This window comes from Rhododendron vialii, chromosome 13a (assembly GCF_030253575.1).
Source record: "Rhododendron vialii isolate Sample 1 chromosome 13a, ASM3025357v1".
Lineage (NCBI taxonomy): Eukaryota > Viridiplantae > Streptophyta > Magnoliopsida > Ericales > Ericaceae > Rhododendron > Rhododendron vialii.
This window is the reverse complement of record NC_080569.1, coordinates 9,115,273-9,133,847: the sequence shown is the minus strand read 5'-3', so window position 1 is coordinate 9,133,847 and position 18,575 is coordinate 9,115,273. Positions and strand designations below refer to the sequence as shown.

At 37.9% G+C, this 18,575-nt stretch overlaps 2 protein-coding genes and 1 pseudogene across 2 annotated transcripts; all 3 read right to left on the bottom strand.

Moving 5' to 3' along the window:
* Positions 1 to 114: 114 nt before the first annotated feature.
* Positions 115 to 1,268, bottom strand: LOC131314744 (uncharacterized). Its single transcript, XM_058343589.1, has 2 exons — positions 541 to 1,268; positions 115 to 439 (listed from the first exon to the last, which is right to left on the bottom strand). The coding sequence occupies exons 1-2, from the start codon at positions 1,006 to 1,008 to the stop codon at positions 356 to 358; spliced, it is 552 nt and encodes a 183-aa protein (XP_058199572.1). The 5' UTR covers positions 1,009 to 1,268; the 3' UTR covers positions 115 to 355.
* A 3,585-nt stretch (positions 1,269 to 4,853) lies between these two features.
* On the bottom strand, positions 4,854 to 11,913 carry LOC131313851 (uncharacterized). Its single transcript, XM_058342352.1, has 5 exons — positions 11,905 to 11,913; positions 7,884 to 8,384; positions 7,549 to 7,617; positions 6,819 to 6,851; positions 4,854 to 5,640 (listed from the first exon to the last, which is right to left on the bottom strand). The coding sequence occupies exons 1-5, from the start codon at positions 11,911 to 11,913 to the stop codon at positions 5,593 to 5,595; spliced, it is 660 nt and encodes a 219-aa protein (XP_058198335.1). The 3' UTR covers positions 4,854 to 5,592.
* Positions 11,846 to 12,477, bottom strand: LOC131314745 (17.4 kDa class I heat shock protein-like; annotated as a pseudogene).
* Positions 12,478 to 18,575: the final 6,098 nt, after the last annotated feature.

Sequence of the window (18,575 nt, the reverse complement as noted above, 5' to 3'; positions counted from 1 at the left end):
GAAAACTAGGCTAAGAAAAGCCTTGCTGGCTCCCTCGTAAATTATTGCATTATGAGCTCTTCAAATACCGAGAGAATTAATGAGATACGAAAATTGGAATATATAAGTGTAGACTGTAGACAACCCATAATATATTAGACGATCAATGTTAATTAAACAAACAACTGATGCCGCAGGAGGAAGCCTTGGAAGTTTTTCCCCGACTACTGAAAATTTTCACAATCAAAGTAACATAAGTTAAGCTAGCTACAAGTAACTAACCTAGCTACGGACACATCCTTCCATCACAATAGCTACTCTCAACTACGATGGGCTGATCGACCTTAAAATAACAAAACCATTTCCCCCCCTCGTCTTAAATTGTAAATCGCATAGTAGAGAGGAACACATCGGTGAGAACGGTGTTAGACTCAAAGGAGGCCTTCAACAGCTTCAAACCCTAACAAAGAAAACCCCACGTTTTCAATCGTACTCAAAACCAAGAACAGATTCAAAGTTTAAACTGGAATTGCAAAGGAAAATATTTTTACTATACCATACCTTGTCCAAGTCAACCTCCACGGTCTTCTCTTCCACAAAGCTCAGATTTTGAACCCCAATACTGCAGAGAAGAGAAATGCTAGAGATGTTGGACATGGGTTTCACGATCAGATCATCCATCACCATGTAAGTCACCACTCCTTTAACATAACCTTCCTCCACCATTGGAGGTGCTGGAGCAGTTACTCCTGTTGTATAACTACTACAAAATGGGGATAATGTTTGAGGACTCCATTGTACTGATTTCTGATCATGTTGGAACGGATTGGAGTGATTGGAGTGCTCCTGCTTTGGGAATTGCTTCAACAGAGTGTGCTTGGTGTCTGAAGCCGAGGCTACATCAGCAATTCGGGGTCTCAAGAGGGACTTCCCCCTTTGATCCGAGACGAGATAGTCATTGTCGAGGTTTTTGACGCTCTCGTAGATTTTGCCCAAGGAGCCAGACCCAGACACACCCTGCTCGAACATAAGCGCCAAAATGGAGCCCAAGGGAAACTCCAGGAGTCCGAAGAGGAAGTCGACGAAGTCCTTTCCGGCCTCTGCAAAGAGCACCTTCCTTGAGCTGTTGTCTACAAGGAGCTTGATGAGTATTTTTTTTGTTGAAGCCCTTTGTGAGTTGTGAATGTGGTGTGTTGGGTTTTAACTTAAGGATATGGGGTTATCTAATAGCCAGAGGCAAGAGGGAAGTAGTGTGAAGAGGCATTTTTGTAATGAGTACGTGTTTGATAAAAGATTTCGTTTTGAGAGATTAGTAATGTGGTGGGATTAAGATTGAGATTCGTAATGATGTGGGGTTATTAATGAGGAGATAAATTCTTTATTCATGTTTGTTTTGCACAAGATTAAATCATGAAATTGTTAATATTATATTTGTTTTGCATAAGGGATGATTGAGATTGATAATGGGATTGAGATTATTTTGCATTATCCTATATAAAGCTAGGGGCATTTTTTTTTTTCCCTGCTCAATCCCATGGGAGGGGATTCATAATAACACCCCTCTCATGGTTTTGCTAATACCTCATTTTGGGGGATTAACCATTCCATGAAACTACAATCCAACTCTCATTTACCAAACCAAACAAAGGATTAAAGGCCCCACACCTTACTAATCCAATCCCATTGTATGAAGAGGGTTATCAAACATGGGATCGTGTTGGGAGGAGAAGTAACTAGGACTGTGTCAGGTGTTACACAACCTAAGTGAATGGTTAATTTAATTTACGGTAAAGCTAAGGCCACTGGCAGATTGAAATTGCATCGAATGCCCTGTGAAGCCCACTTCGGGTCTTGTACGAATGATCCGAGCCGTTCAATAATTTTTAAAGAAAAATCGAGTGGGTCTAAAAAAAATCAGCTCAATCTAATATGTATAGGTGCTCGCTAATCTTCTCATTTTTAATTCAGATTACTGAATGGACCCAGAGTGGACCCCGCACAATGGTCGGTGCAGTTTCGATATGCCAACCGTTGGTGTCCCTAGAAGGATCCTTTAATTTAAGGATGAGGTTTGTCAAAGGGTAGTTAGGTAACAAAGCTAATATAGAAACCGACCGGAACCGACAGCCATGCGGATCCCGCACGAATGATTCGTGTCAATCAGTAATTTTTTTTAAAAACAAATCGAGTGGAGCTGCAAAAAATCAACTCAATCCGATAGGTGTAGGAGCTCGATAAGTGAAAGATTGGATCAAACTCTTACACTTATCGGATTGAGCTAATTTTCTATGAGACCACTAGATTTTTTTTTAAGTTATTGAACAGTTTGAATCATTTGTGCAGGATCCAAAATAGACCCTGCGTGGCCCTCGGTTTCCTTAGTATTCAGGGTAATTTGCGAAGAGCATCTCTCCAGCCACATGACGTGTGTCAATTGGTGAATGGTTTCTTTCTTCACCTTCTTTAAAAAAGAAGACAAAAGAAAAAGAAAAAAAATAGAGTTCTTTCCAAATCACTTTTGTTTTGGGTTAACTTTATAAAAGAAGAAAAAGAAAAAAGTTCTTTTCAAGTTGAGTTTTGTTCAATTTCCACTTAAAAAAGTAAATATTAATTTTCTTTTTATTAATTAAAATGATGTGAATTTCACCACAAAGTGATATATACTTATTAAAAAATGTATTACATGGGTGGGACCGACACTATTTCAACCGAAAAAAATAAGTATAATAGTAACTATTCTTTAAAGAAGATGAATAAAATTGCACTCATTTTTTTCAATTCGTGAGTAGTGACAACTTGCTTTTGTTTTGGGCCCAAGTACGGTTGCAGGCCTGCAGCCAATTTATGGAGGGGGCAGAAGGAAAAAACCAATTTATGGAGGGGGGAAAAACTCTTTTTCTTTTTCCTTTTCCTTTTTCTTTTTTTTAAGAGAACTCTTTCTTTTCATCTATGGTGGCGCCTTCTGATTTTCACGAGTATCCCATTCTTCTTTTTTTATCTAACACAAACATAATAGCATATCATAAAAATGAGAAAAACAGTAGGACAGTCATCAATACAAGATAGCCCAAGAAAAGATAGCCCAAAGACAACCAGCACAACAACACACAGAAACAACAAGATTACACAACAAAGGCCGGAACAAAGAACACACAACCAGCAACACCGAACACGCTATAAACCTGATGCATAATAAAAACAAACCACGATTTGATTTGAAAACTTTCAATACCGTTCATTTTATAGGCCTCGATATGTTTTTCGTCCATACAATTTTAAAGAGTGGATTTGAATATGAAAAAGCATGGACGCAGAGTTCCCTATAACATGATTTTGAATCGGGAAATCCCCAAATATGTTATCAGACAGAAACACTATTGGAATAATACAAAGGTATTTAGCATACAAGCTAGGAGGTCAGACTCCTTGGAATCATCCTCTTCAAGAACTCTCATAGACTACATCAAGATATTTGTGGCTGAAATACTACGTACCAGAAAGTGAAGCCCGAAAAATAATTAGAGGTAAAGATATGTAAACCAAATTCATTCTAGTTTTCTTTGATATCTTCCTAATTTACGGCTCGGATCGTGTACAGCACGGTGCCCCAAGTCCACCCTTAATAAATAATAATGTTGTAGCACTTGTCCTGTTTTGAGGCAGCACAGTAACTGCTCGGGACATCTTTCGTAGCGAACTCTAATAACCAAATATAGAGAGTTGCAAAATAAAGACCCCAACAGTATCATTGTATTACTCCCTCTGTCCCGCAAAGTTAGTCCCCTATAAAATTACGTACAATTTTTAAGTTTAAAAATAATGTACTTACCGAAATAATTTTTTGTGCAATATGGATCTTATTTAATAGACCTCTATGAGATCTTTTGAATGGTGCAAAAAAAATTGAAAATTTATTTTGGTAGATACATCATTTTTAAGTTCGAAAATTGCACGTAATTTCATAAGAGACTAACTTTATGAGATGGAGGGAGTATTAACAAGAATGCATTATTGGGCCCATACATGCAGCTGCTGCCCAGAACTTCAAGTGCTTTCACCACTGGAATAAACTTGAACCAGATCAATACGGTTGCACCTTAAAAGGACATAATGTTATCACTTGAGCAGCTAGAATATAACTACGGATTTGGCACCTCTTCAATCCTCTTAAGGAATAGAGGATCCAATTCAAGCTCATTTGGGACCTTTTTGGACCCAACTTGATGATCTAGATTTGTTCATACTTTAAATCTCATCGAGAACATCAATCATATGAAAAATCAGATTGATCGGAAATCATTGATATGATTGCAGTATATATTTATCTTGAGATAAATAAGATAAATTTGTTGCACTCGTGTTGCAATCTCTTCTTTTAAAGATAAATTGATTTCTAAACTATACTCATCGGCAATCAACGTGATTTTTCGCATTAGAAGTGGTTTATTGAGATCTAAAATGTGAACCAATCCGATCATTGAGTGGGCTCCGAAAAGATCCCAAAGTGGGCTTGGATTAGACCCCGCCAATCCATTTGGAGAAATGGAGAGGAGCCAGATCCAACGTTGTGGACGCTGTTGTGCATATTGCAATCAATTGGGACAACTGAAACAATCCTAACATAAAACTTGCAACAATTTAGGTAAGCTATGATCTGAACAAAGCAATATAGGATCAAAGTGAAGCTCTATCACATAGGAGTATTGTTTTTAACCACTGTGACAGGCACATTGGAACAGAACATGTACAATCTAAAGCTAGCCCATACTAACATGGATTGAAATCAGGCTTCCTGGTCAAGTCGACCCTACATTCTGCTGCAGAAACATTACTTCTTGCTTCAAAAGCTAGCTTCCTTCAAGCATTCTGCGAGATAATGACACACTCACATAAAAGGAAAGAGTAATGGTAAGGAGACTATATACAAGGTAATTAACAAGAAATGCTTCCTCAATTGACACAACAGGCTATGCATCAAGGCAAGAAAATCCTCGGAGAATATTTTTAAGGTTAGGAAAATAAACCCAAAAATCCCAATTGATTGGCACTTAAAACTCGGTTTGGACCGGTATGGTTAGGATAACTCCAAGAAGTATTTTCATTACCAAAGTACAAAGTGAAGTTGAAGTTTAGATCAAATACCAGGTCTATTCATAAATCATTGACAAATCTGTTCACAAAAAGAGAGAGTAAAACATTGGCAAAGACCAAACACATACAAAGGTACCACCACTTTTCCTACACACAAACATGTGATTTGGGTCATGCTATGCAAAAAGACTATTTTCACAAACTACGCATTTTGAATGACGTGACTCTGGACCTCTGGTGATCCTTCCATTTCGAACCAAAACATAACCTCGTAATTTTGCAAACTCCACAGCCACACTGCTACAGATGAAATTTCTGCTTGGAATGATGGAGATGCTTTCAATAATTTGATGCCAAACACACAACACAACAATGGATAAAATCATAAAAGGAATGGAGGGGTCGACCTATTGGATGGCAAACTTAATAGGAAACAGATAACGACTTAACAAGTGTTCTCCTAACAAAAAGCCCGGGAGAAACAGAGGAAGAAAAGTCGGTACTCACATGGCCCTGCTCTTTTTATGCCTGCCTTGAACTTGATCGAATAAATAGTGGACGGGACCTCTTCTGTAAGTTCCTATCAACTTTATCAGCTTATGTTTACTTAATACCTGTTAAGGTTTTCAACTGGTAGGACTATAGTTCAAATTGAGAGCTAAAGAAAAATGCACAAGAGAAAGAAGAAAACACGGCCAAACAAGTCAGTCAGACTATTTGTTCCAAACTTCTCAGGTTTGACTCAATGTCAATGACCTCAGCCTGTAATTACAAACATCCGCGTCAACACTTCTAAATACAGAGTTTTCCTACTTTAGTTACAAAAGCCATAAAAGGTTTTAACATCCCAAGCTTGGTTTTGTTGCATGCCATGCCATAACCTGTGTGACGAGCAACTAAACTCGTTCAGCAATGCTGTGAATCACCATCTGATTGTTATCCATAACATCCAATTAGGTCACATTGGACAGTAATGCACACAATTCAAAGGTGATGGCATAGTGTGTTTGGATATAGTCTTAACCTGCAAATGGGGTTAACTTAATCAAATAGGGCTGGCATAGACTGTCTGGATTTAACATTATAACCTATGTATTGGTGTAACACTGTAACTTAATCCCATAGGACTGGGTGTAGTGTCCAAAATCCAGATGCAAATATCCACTAGACTTAACAGAAAAACTTTCACATCACGAAAAGTCAAAACTCTTCAAAGAGTCCGGGTTTGCCAGCTGCGTAGTGAGAAACCAATGAGGGCGGGAGAGAGTAGAAAAATTGTACACTATATAGGTTTCAATTAACCACAGAATCTATATACACTCTCACATATGGGTTCCTTTCTCTCTTGCTCTACCTCGCCCTCATTTCTTTCAGTACATTGATATGACCATTGTGATACAATGAATCACACAAGTCAACTTGCCAGTTATCCAACCACCTGATAAACCCGATCCTCTCAATTATACCTCAACATCTCCTCATGACACCCTCTCTTCATTCTTCAATCGAGCTTAATACTTCTAACGACCAAAATTGAAGAACCATTCACAGTCATAGCCTTCGACATAACTAGTAGAAAACCCAACTAGTCCATTAGATGAGAAAAAGCCTGAAAGTCCTCGGATTTGTTTCGACAATTATGGAGTTAAGTTCCATAGGCCTAGAAATTACCGTCCTAACTATGCATCCCACTCATAAAATGGGACATTGCCATAATCAACGATGTACTGATGTTAAAAATAGCATACCCTTCCCCTTTTGCCAGAAGTAGAAGGAAACTGTGTTGGGAAAATTCGGCAAAAAGCAAAAATCCAGAGAACTGTTTCATTGATAACAATTACAATTACAAGATTAAATCAAATTACAAAAACAATAACAGTGGACAGAAAATAAAGACGAGATATAAACAGATTTCGTAGGATCGAACCGAGTCCTGTGTGATACCACAGTTTCTTTAAGAAAAATTCGCCGCCTACCGTCGGTGTTGTAGGTTCTTGTTCGGCGTCTTCCTCCCAGGGTTGGCTCGGCTAAACCGCAAGCCGTCGGAACACCGCCGTCGACCACCTTGGCGAACTGACTACCGCCTGTCACTCTCTCTCAAAGAACAATATGCTGGAATTATTGGAAGGGCTGAAATTTTCTGATTCTTCCTCCAAAACGTGAGCCTCCTTTATATAGAGTGGAGGAGGAAGAAGGGATGAATGCAGCCATCAATTGCTGAAATGAATTCAGCCATTATGCTGCCATCAAATGCTTGGAGGTTACAAGAATAAAACAGCCATCAATTGCTGAATAATACATCATCATGGCCATCATGGGGAGGGGTTACGGGAGTTACAAAATCTCACACATCAATACGTCTATTGATTATGGAGCGTCCAGATACAACGAACCCGGTACATGCTCTGTTGCCTCGAGAGACCCTCCGGTAGCCCCGATTTCATTCATCTGAAATTTCGTAAAATTTCCAACAAACTGCACTGCTGGGAGGAACACATCTGAGAGGACTGTGGTAGACTCAAAGGAGACCTTCAACAGCTCCAAACCCTATGACCCAAACAACAATACAAAGAGAAAAAAACAAAAACCCACATCTTTTTAATCAACTCTTAAACAACCACACCAAGAAGCTCAAACAGATGCTGTAAAAGGACCCAGAGCAATAGCTCAGAATGGGCACTTAGGTGCCAGTGTGTGAGGGGTCTCAAGTGTGTGAGGTCTCATGTTCAAGTAGATAAAATGACGTTGACATAGCCGTACTAATATCTAGTGTCTGTCAAAATTTAAAAAAAAAAAAAAGATGTGTAGAAAACCTTGTTCATGTCAACCACCACACTCTTCTCAACCAAAGACCCAAAATCCTTGACCCGCATATTATTAAGAATCGAAATACTGGAAATGGTGGACATGGTTTTCACCGTTAGATCATCCATAACCATGTAAGTCACCACTCCCTTGACATGCCCTTCCACCACGTCCTTCCTCGAAGAAGATGAATAACTGTAGGAAGAATAGAGATAATTCTGCTGTGGGTATGCCAATTGCTTCAGGAGAGGAGTGGGATTAGCCTTGTTAGACTTGTTTGGATCATCAACGATCGTGGGGCTCAATAGGGAGTCACGGGTTCGATCCGATTGGAGATAGTCACCGTCCAGTGTTTTGACACTGGCGTGGATTTTGGCCAAGGACCCGGGTCCGGACTTGCCCCGGTTGACGAGGAGGGACAAGACGGTGCCGATTGGAAGCTCTAAGAGGCCGAAGAGGAAGTCGACAAAGTCCTTCTTGGCCTCGGCGTAGACCTTTTCCCCCCCCCCCTGACACCCCACCCCCCCCGGCCCCACACCCCATTTCCCATATTACCCCCTCCCCTCCCCCCATTTTACTTCTCCTGCCCCTCCCTCCTCCCATTTACTTTTTTTTTTCTTTTTCCCTCTTTATTTTCTTTTTGTTTCTTTTCGGCTGGATTTTTTTTTTTCGTTTTTTTTCTCTTTATTTCCTTTTATTCCTTCCACTTTGAATCTTTTTTTTTTTCAATTATTTTCTTTATTTGTTTCTTTTCCCATTTACCTCCCTTCTTTTTTTTTTTTGGTTAACTCAAATTCTATTTTCAATTAAGATTACAATTAGTGTTCGGGAACTAATTACGAAATGTATTTTGCAAACGACATACTAATCCAAAATACAAATGTTATATTTAGGATTACTTTTTTTTAACTATAGTACAATTTAATAAATTTGTTAACTATTATTTAGCATAAATCCTCTTAACTGATTCAGTAGTATGTTGCTTCAAATCACGTCTCTACTCCATAGGATTGCAAATGGCTGGTTTCTATTTTTTTTATAACTAAAACGGAAACGTTTTAGGGGCTTCGTAGGGGCTACTGTGCCAATGAGGGCAGTTGAGCCCCCCGGGTCCCACCTATTTTTTCATTTATTTTTTTATTTAATTACTTATACCTTATTTATTTAATTTCTATAAATACACCATTTGTATATTTAAAAATATAATTCAAGAATTAAGTGTTTTAATTTTCAATTCAGTTAAATCAGAGCAAAGATCGTTTTTATTATTATTTTATTTTAAATGGTCATAATGAATTTTTTGGTTTAAGGCCTTTCAACAAATACCCTAAGACTCATTATTTAGTTTCAAAACTCTCTTAGGGTGTCCATTGAAAGGCCTTGGAGCCAAAAATTTACTAGATCCATTTAGGATGAAATGATCAGAAAAATAACAACTTTGCACCGGTTCAAACGGATTGAAAATTGAAACACTTATTTTAGTAACTATATTTTTTAATCTATAAAGGTCAAAAAAATAAAAATAAAACAGTCGGATAAACATGATCAATTAAAACACTTTTTTTTTCTCTCAATTACTTTACAAAGCCTAAAATTAGACTTGAACCTATTATTAAAGAGAGAAAAAAATTCAAACTGGAAAGAACGAAAAGGAAATAAAATGAAAAAAAAAAAGAAACTGAAAATAAAATGAAAAAAAAAAACGAAACTGAAACTGAAAAGAAAAAGAAAAAAAAAAAACCAAACGGTAAAGAAAAAAAGAAAGAAAGAAAGAAAAGAGAGAGAGAGAGAGAGAGAGAGAAGAGAGGGGGGTAGAATGGGAAAAGGGAGGTGGGGCCGGGGGGGGGGGGGGTGTGTCAGGGGGGGGGGGGAATAGCAATTTTCGGTTTATGGTTGATGAAGCCATTTTGAGGAGACTGCGATATGGGTTGTCGGTGGTGATGGAGAGGCGGGAGAACCGAGAAGAAGCTCCAAGCTTCGTTTGACAGTACTGCTTGGAACTTGGAAATCTTACACAGTAATTATTTAAATTCATCCAAACCCTTTTTCCTAATTTTTTTAAATTTTTTTATTTTTTTAAGAGAGAGAGAGTTAGGGTTGTAAACGAACCGAATCGAGCCGAACCCTGTTAAGTTCGGCTCGGGTTCGTTAAGGTATGAGTTCGGCTCGGGTTCGGCTCGGGTTCGATTCGAACCTGAACAACTTGGCTCGAGTTCGGCTCGTTAAAATTTTTCAAAGCTCGGGTTCGGCTCGGTTAGGTTCATTAAGATACTTGTCTGGCTCGAGTTCGGCTCGGATTCAGCTCGGGTTCAATTCGAACTTGAACATCTTGGCTCGAGTTTGGCTCGTTAAACTCAAATGAATCGAGCTGAGTCGAATCTAAGCTCGAATTGAGCTCGTCAAGACTCAGGTTTGATTCGGCTCAGCTCATTAAACTCAAGCGAATCCAAACTCTCTCATTGATCGTATAGAATTTGAAAGAAAAATAAGTATTGAATTATATATACAACCTTCAAATTTTTTACATTTACAAATAGACCCCTATTGAATTATTAATTAAATTTAAGTATAAGTTCGCGAACCTAACCGAGCCGAATACCGTTAGGCTCAGGTTTGGCTCATTTACGGAACGAGCCTAGAATTGAGGTTCAGGTTCAGTTCGTTTAGCAGACGAATCGAACTCGAACGAGCTCTTACCGAACCGAGCCTCGAACAGTTCGCGAATGGCTCAGTTCATTTACAGCCCTAGAAAGAGTAAACTGAGAGAGGGAGGGAGAGAGACGTGGGGTTTAAATTTGGAGGAAAAATTACTCTATCCTCTTGTCATATGATACTTCAAATTTATTTTTCACTCATATATTTTTCGGTGCATATAATAAAATCAGTACCGGTGTGCATTGAACATGAGATTAAAGAAAATGTTAAACTATCTTTTTTTCAACTAGCGTTATGCATGCACGGGACAAGGAAAAACCAATGTAGTTTTTTTTATCTCGTACATCAAACTAACACAAACACTAGTTTTAAGTAATCGAAAGCTTGCATTGAAATCGGTACCCGGGGTAATTTAGTGCACCCCACACTAAAGTGGCTGAACCAGTTGTTCATCTTGATAATGAATGACTAGAATTTTAATTTGAATAATGAGCGGCTCAAATTTATAAAAGTTCGGATTTAATCCGAGCATCCGTGCGTCCATGTTTAAAAATCCATGACAAGATAAACTTTACGTTTCCAGCAATTCAAAATAAAAAAAGATAAAGATGAACGTTACAGCTCGTCTCCTTTTCAACGTGGATAATAGATTAGATTTCTTTTTTAAAAAAAATTAAAAGTAAAATGTGACGCACGCTAATTCATTGGAAATGAAATGAGTGATACATTTTTTTTCAAGCTGTGGAGGAATGCACACACTTTATCTTGTGGTGAATAAAGGGATTTGGTCACCACCAAGGACGATGAATAATTTTCTTTGGTTGGCTTCTTATCAATCTCGAATTTTGGTCTCAAATCCTTGAATCCGTGTTCTTTTAATCTTTGTAACAATTTTTGAAGATTACAAAAAAAAAAATCGCCGAGCAAAAAAAAGGACGCTGAATAATTTTCCTGAGGAAACATGTTTGGTTATCAACTTGAGCGTACACTCGTCTGATATTGTTGGGACTCTGAGGCCCAGTTCCAGAACACTTTCTTAAAAAATAAGTACTTATTTTACATTTTCAAACTTAAAAATAATGTAAATGAAAAATAATTTTTCGATTTTTTTTGCACCATATAAAAGATCTTGATGAGATCTATCAAACCAGATCCATATTGGTAGAAAAATTATTTGCATAAACATATTATTTTTGAGCTTAAAATTGCATTCTTAAAAAATAAGTACTTATATTGAGTACTGAAACGGAGAATGATTCTGAATCACATTTGACTAGTTACTTAATCCAGATAAATTTCAAATATCCGTGCATAATTAACCAAAATACAGATAAAACTTTTATTCATTCAAAAGCAAGTCGCAAAGTTACATACTAGAACCATCTCACACACAAGACACAACATTATTACTATTATTTCACACTCTTAATATTAAAAAAGAACACACATGTTTGTTTTAGCCAGAAATGTCAATTGCCTTAGCCTCAGGTTTCTTCTCCTCTTCCTTAGGCACAGTGACAGTGAGCACTCCATCCTCCATGCTAGCCTTGACTTGATCCACTTTGGCGTTATCTGGCAATCGGAACCTTCGGAGGAACTTGCCACTGCTTCGCTCGATGCGATGCCACTTGTCATTCTTCTCCTCTTGCTCCTTGCTCCTCTCTCCGCTTATCTGGAGAATTTTTCCCTCTTCCACTTCCACCTTTACCTCTTCTTTCTTCAACCCCGGAAGGTCGGCTTTGAAGACATGAGCCTCCGGGGTCTCCTTCCAATCGATGCGTGCATTAGCAAATTGAGAGGTCTCACGAGCGGAAGCTGGCACATTGGAGAGTGCAGATGTGAGGAAACCATCAAAGGGATCCCAAACGTCCAAGGAGAACGGATCGAAGACGTTGGTTCGTCGGTTACCGAAAAGCTCGGAATGAGAGACATGTTAATTTGAAGATAATGGAAGTGATCGGAACAGAAAGAAAGCAGCTAGATTGCACAATGTAACGTTGTGACAGAGAGCCTTGAAGAGTTTGATGATGAGAGTGAAGTGGAGTGAGTACCTATTTATAGATATGGAAAAGATGGTTCTGGTGCCTTGGTATTAGAAGCTAGAGTGGATTTAGAGATTAATCAAATAGAGGATTCTGGTACTTTCTTCGGTCTTCTCTCACCATGGCCGTGGGGTCCATTTCAATTTTTTTGTTAGGTTTTAGTAGATATAGATAGAGATAGATATAGATAGGTACCTCCAGTATCTTCTCCAAACTTCTACCACCTTCACTTGAACATTATCTCGATTTTTCTGAACAGGGTTGGACCAAATCAACTGTTTCCAAACTGAGTGCATATGGTCATGGATATTGGATACAATGGCCCAATTAAAACAACTCAGCCCACTGTGAAGGGGGAGGAAATAGAGCAAATTATAGAAGCAAAGCCGTAAGCCTCAGTTTGGATGTCCGTAATCTTTTGCAGAAATAGAAATTTGATTATCAAGAATCAAATTCCTAGTAATTCGATACTCTGGGTAATTATATATATTCTGACGTTTGGATTAATTAAGTAATCTTTTTTAAGAATCATTTATTTTGAAAATATCCTAAAGTCAAACGTTTTCTTTTTATATTGATTGGATCAGGAATCCAAGATTTCCATGGGAGGTGGGAGGGATCAGATTCCTCTTGTATTCAGGAATGTGATTCCTCCTAGATTGAGAGATTAGTAATCTCATTTTCATTCCAACTCTTCACAAACATAAATATATTAGAGTTTCAGAATCACATTTCTCATTCCATTTTCCTCCTGAGATACCTGCCATCGAAACATAGTCTAAAAGAGAAGATTTTGTTTCTGTTGTAGGGTTCAGAAAAGGAGACGTGAAAGGAATAGGTACAAGATGAAAAACAAGAAAAGAGAGTCACATTTGTGTTGTATAATTCGTACTATTAAATCAACATGGAAAGATAATTTTCATCTCAAAGAGTGTTGCAATAATTATGTTTACTTGTACGGTGATGACTGATGAGTTGGTTTCGGTTTTGTTTTTACCTGTACATGGACATTGATTGTTTGATCAGATAGCTAGGAGTACCGGATTTTGAATATTTGAACCATAATATACAAATGGATCATATATATTATATTACATGGAGTATATTTTGTTAGATCGAAGCCCATTCCATAGCTTCATGAGTAAGCTATTCAGTTCAGTTCAAAAGTTGGAGCCCAAAAAGAAGACCAACCCAAACCTCGTTCTGAAAAGTTGTAGTAATTTGATACCTAACTTGATTTGGGCCCTAGTCGCATGATCATCCAGAAAGGACCCTGAGCTCCGATTTTTAAAATTCTCGTTATACGCTTCCGCTCTCTATTGTCGCTCCCACGAGTTTTAGAAGTTTGAAATGTTTACGAAAGAGAGTTTGACTCTCACGATCACACACGTGCATTATATGACTTAATGTAGACCTTAGAGATGTTTACGAAAGAAAGTGTCTCTCACACTCACGCGCTCCCATTATGATTTAATTTAGACCTCCCTGGCTATTTTACATGTTAAAGGAAATAGAATTCCACAATGCTTGGGAGTGGAATGAGTGATCACTTAATAACATTTGGGACCTCTCCACTCATTGCCAATTGGTTTTGAGATGATGATATCAAAGCGGGGCCCGTTCCACCCCACATTTTAAAAATTAACAATCTACATCCCACGATGACAGACCAGCAAAAAGGCTGCACGATGATAGGACCCAAAAGTGTCTACACGTGACAGACCTCAAACGCGGCTGCACGTGAGGGAGGATGTTAAGGAAATAGAATCTCACATTGCTTGGGAGTGGAATGGGTGATCACTTAATAACATCTGGGATCTCTCTACTCATTGCCAATTAATTTTGGATTGAACATAAAGGTTCCACATTACAAATTAACAAAGCTTCGCCCAACAAAAAGTGCAGAAAGTCTACACACACATACAATCTGTGCACAGATTGTGCACAGATTTTGTTGTGGGGCCCACCACGGGTCCTACACAAATCATCCGAGCCGTTCATTAAATGTAAAATATTTTTTCAAGGGTCCCCGTAAAAAATAATCTCAATCCGATACCTATAGATGCTCGATCCAATCGTATAACTTGTCATTATCCGAAAATCTGAATGAAAAGTTAGATGGTTGGATGAAGCACCTATAGGTATTGGATTGAGCTTATTTTTTACGGAGACCCTTGAAAAAATATTTTACATTTAATGAACGACTTGGATGATTTGTGTGGGACCCGTGGTGGGCCCCACAACGAAATCTGTGCACAATCTGTGCAGAAAAATCTGTACCGGTAGCAGGACTCCAAAAAGTGGTACAAACACACCGAATCCTAAGCAAATTAAACACGTACGTCAAGTCCATCCTAATCCAATCGTAGAGATTTTATTCTTCAAAAAGTATCACAGTAGGTTTTTTTTTTTTTTTCAATCGATAGAATATGATAGGGGACGGGGTGCCGCAATTAGCAGCAATAAGATTCGAACCCAAATATTTTACCTAGTACAAAAATGCCACAACTATTAGGCCAACCCCTTGGTCTTATCACAGTAGTTGTGTAACTCCATTTTTTATTATGATGTCGTTTTGAGTTTTGTTTTTACTCGGAACTTTGATTGTTTGATCAGATATGAGCATCATATTGAGTTGAATTATATAATCAAAATGAAACATATATTACATATTATGTTAAATCCGAGCCCATTCCATAGCTTCATTCTAACAAAAAAAAAATGGAACAAACACATCGAATCCTAAACAAAACACGCCAAGTACATTCTAATCCAATCATAGATGTTTTATTCTTCAAAAGTGTTATAGTAATTAATAATTACTAATTATGTTACATGCATGCACCCAGTGGCAAGCCAAGATTTAATTAAGGGGTGGCACTGTTTAATATTAATTTTATGATTTGAGCCATTTATTTCTTTTGTTGCTATTTCTTCATTGTTTTAAGGCTTGATTCAACCATTTTACGGATGTTGTTGTTCCGAGTTTTGTTTTCACCTGGGGAATATAATTGTTTCATCAGATAGAAGTATCAGATTGAATTGAATTATATATCCAAATGGTAGTAATACTTTGTTAACTAACCATTTGAAATAAATATTCGTCAAATAATAAAATCCCATAATGTTTAAAATAGAAAATATGATATCACTTGATAAGTCATGCATCTACTTGTCAAATAATAAAATCCCATAATGTTTAAAATAGAAAATATGATATCACTTGATAAGTCATGCATCTACTTGGTTTACGAGTCGTGTTCAGAATGGAGGTGCATGACACATGGACCAAGTAGATGCGTGACACCTTCGATCGTGTTCGCAATGAAGATCCACGTTGGTGATCGACCACGCTCATTTGACATTTTTAATAATCACAAAATGAAAGACTCCTCGTGCCACATCGAGGGTAAAGTCAACACACTGATTATTTAAATTACTGCGAGTCCATCTTGATTTCTTGATTAAATTGTTTACCTGGCCATTTAATTTACCAGGTTGGTGGATGGTCATGCAATAACGAAACCTTGGGGGGGGGGGGGGGGGAAAGCTAGGCTTAATTGCAAAGTTGGAAAGTTACGCATTGTATATGTTTTTTAAATTTTTGCGTTTTATTTATCATTTTTTTTACTGACTTCTATTTACCACGTGACATGACTATGGGCATTACCAGAAGAGGGGAATTTATTTTTGAATAACTTAAATATTATAGTAAGGAAGATATAAATACGAGCTTGTTTTATACCGAAAGTCAATCTATTGGAACCACTATAAAATTGGAAAATTCTTTCTATTTTTGTAATCATTTTTTTACGAGCATTTCTGGTTCTCGGGAGTATAATATGGTACAGAACCTCCTTAGATGGCTCAAGAATTACAAGAAATTGTTGTAACAAAGAAATAAATGCCAAGGTGCTTCGCCTTCAAACCTCGCCTTCAAATATAAGGTTGAAAACCCCAAGCGTAGGGCTAGGTCGTCGGTAGCATAATATCCGGAAGTCCGGGATCGTACCCACAGAGAATTCGAATATAGCTTAATCGGATTGTAGGTTTTATAAGGTGGATTGTGGCGTTTAAGACGGCCAACTTGATTTTGCTTCTAACGGTGGAAAATTGCCAAGGCAAAAGACTAGGAAAACGCCTAATTAACTTAAAGGAGGCAAGTCTAGGGATCGTCTAACCCTTGACTTGAGCCGTTACCGGTTCTCAATTATAACTCAGGCGGGAGTCACGACCGCGTGCTCACGCCCGGAGGATTTAGCTTTAATGACTACGTTTATCAAAATATGTGATTAACCGGAATTAAATCAACCTATATTTGCTAATGTTTCTAACACGTAGGGGGCCACGAGCCCTCAATATGTCGCTTGCCAAGACCGCTTGACTAAACTTCATACTAAGGAGTTAACACGCCTCGCTTAGACCAAAAAGGCTAGGTTAATCCGATTCCGAAAATCATGATTTTAAGCCCGAAGGTTTGAGAACCAAATAACAACCTAAGTACTCGGGAAAGATTACCCCGAGACTTGGCCTATCAACTACTCACACATAGCTAAAGCATGAAAGAAAGCATAAAAACGAGACATGACTATTAACCGATGAAAACGAAAACAAACTTGATATTATAAAAGATCTAGTCCGTAGGAACAACTTTAATAAACAAGAAATTAACAAACGAGAATTACTTACTTGAGTTCTTAGGAAATTACAATAGGAAAAGCATGAACAACAATGGAGATCTCTCCTAGAGAGAGAACTAAAACTAGAACATAAAGTAGATATTAGATAAAGTGGGAGAGAAGAGTATTTATACAACTCAACTTCTCTCCCAACAAATATCCTAGAAACATACTATAAGTAGCAACTATTCCATTAATGGAAGGTCCAAAAAGCAGCAAATATCTGGCCGAAGGCTCTCCGTATCGATACAGATTAAAAAAAGTATCGATACCACATCGTTAAGCTGAAAAGGCGATACAGATTATGTCCGTATCGATACGGAACTCCCTGCCTGCCCAATTAACCAACGCGTATCGATACGGCCCGCTTATCTTCAATCTTCAGGCCAGCCTCCAAGACTTGGCACCCGACGGCTCCCAGCAACTTCCACAGCATCTCAGCACCTTATTTTCATTCTCTAAACTTAAGTAAAGACTACATTTTAAACATTTCTTTTACCTTTTCTTTACTTTAATTTATTTAATAAAAATAAGAAAGTACCCCCCATTTGGAAACAATGGCATTACCAGAATTTCAAGATTCCAATTAAATCAAAATGTCAACCCCCCACTTTTAGTGTAAAATGGAAAACTGCACATTTTCCGCAAGAGAAAATGGTACAAAACATGACCTTACTCTTCAAATAAAACCTTGTAACTTTGTAGTTACTCTTAGAAAAATTCAATGATCAATTACCGCCATTTTTAATCTCGAGAATCGATACTTTTTCTGAAAGTCATTTTTCCATACTTAGACAGATTTTAAGGGGCCGACAGGTTCTTCGGGTACTTGGAAGCACTTGGGCCATCCATGGCGTTGAAATGCGCCTTATTTGCACGTTTTACCTGAAAACACTAAAAACACACCTTACGTGCAATATCGTTATAAAAGCTAGATAAATGCAAGTTAAAGCAACATAAAACGGGACTAGTCGCACCAAATATCTACAATATTGGGTGCGCATCACAAGGGTTCGGCCAAGTGGGCATCATGAGATTGCATGTACGAATCACACAGAGGCAAAATACTCCAAATCTAGCTTGAGCCACTGGAGGGTTTGTCTGGTCGTTACTTTCAGGGCCCCAGTATTAGTCGAGATGTTCACAAGTTTACTCATACATCCGGTTATCAAATATCAAATAACAAAAACAAAAAAACAAAAAAAGAAAGAAAGAAAGAAGAAGAAAATAGGTGGAGTATATCATATGGTACAAAAATATGGTAAGAATGTCTTGATTTTAAGATTAGTGAATTGAAAGTGGAATCTCTTTAGTTGATTGGGGA

Excerpts from the sequence above, each read along its gene's own strand:
- LOC131313851 (XM_058342352.1), bottom strand. Across the intron at positions 6,852-7,548 it reads ATGTGTTCCTCCCAGCAGTG|CAGTTTCCTTCTACTTCTGG; the intron begins CAGTTTGTTGGA and ends ATTTTCCCAACA. Across the intron at positions 5,641-6,818 it reads CTTCTGGCAAAAGGGGAAGG|AAGAGGTCCCGTCCACTATT; the intron begins GTATGCTATTTT and ends AGGAACTTACAG.
- LOC131314744 (XM_058343589.1), bottom strand. The coding sequence starts at position 1,008 with ATGTTCGAGCAGGGTGTGTCTGGGTCTGGCTCCTTGGGCAAAATCTAC. Across the intron at positions 440-540 it reads TGGAGGTTGACTTGGACAAG|GGTTTGAAGCTGTTGAAGGC; the intron begins GTATGGTATAGT and ends TTTCTTTGTTAG.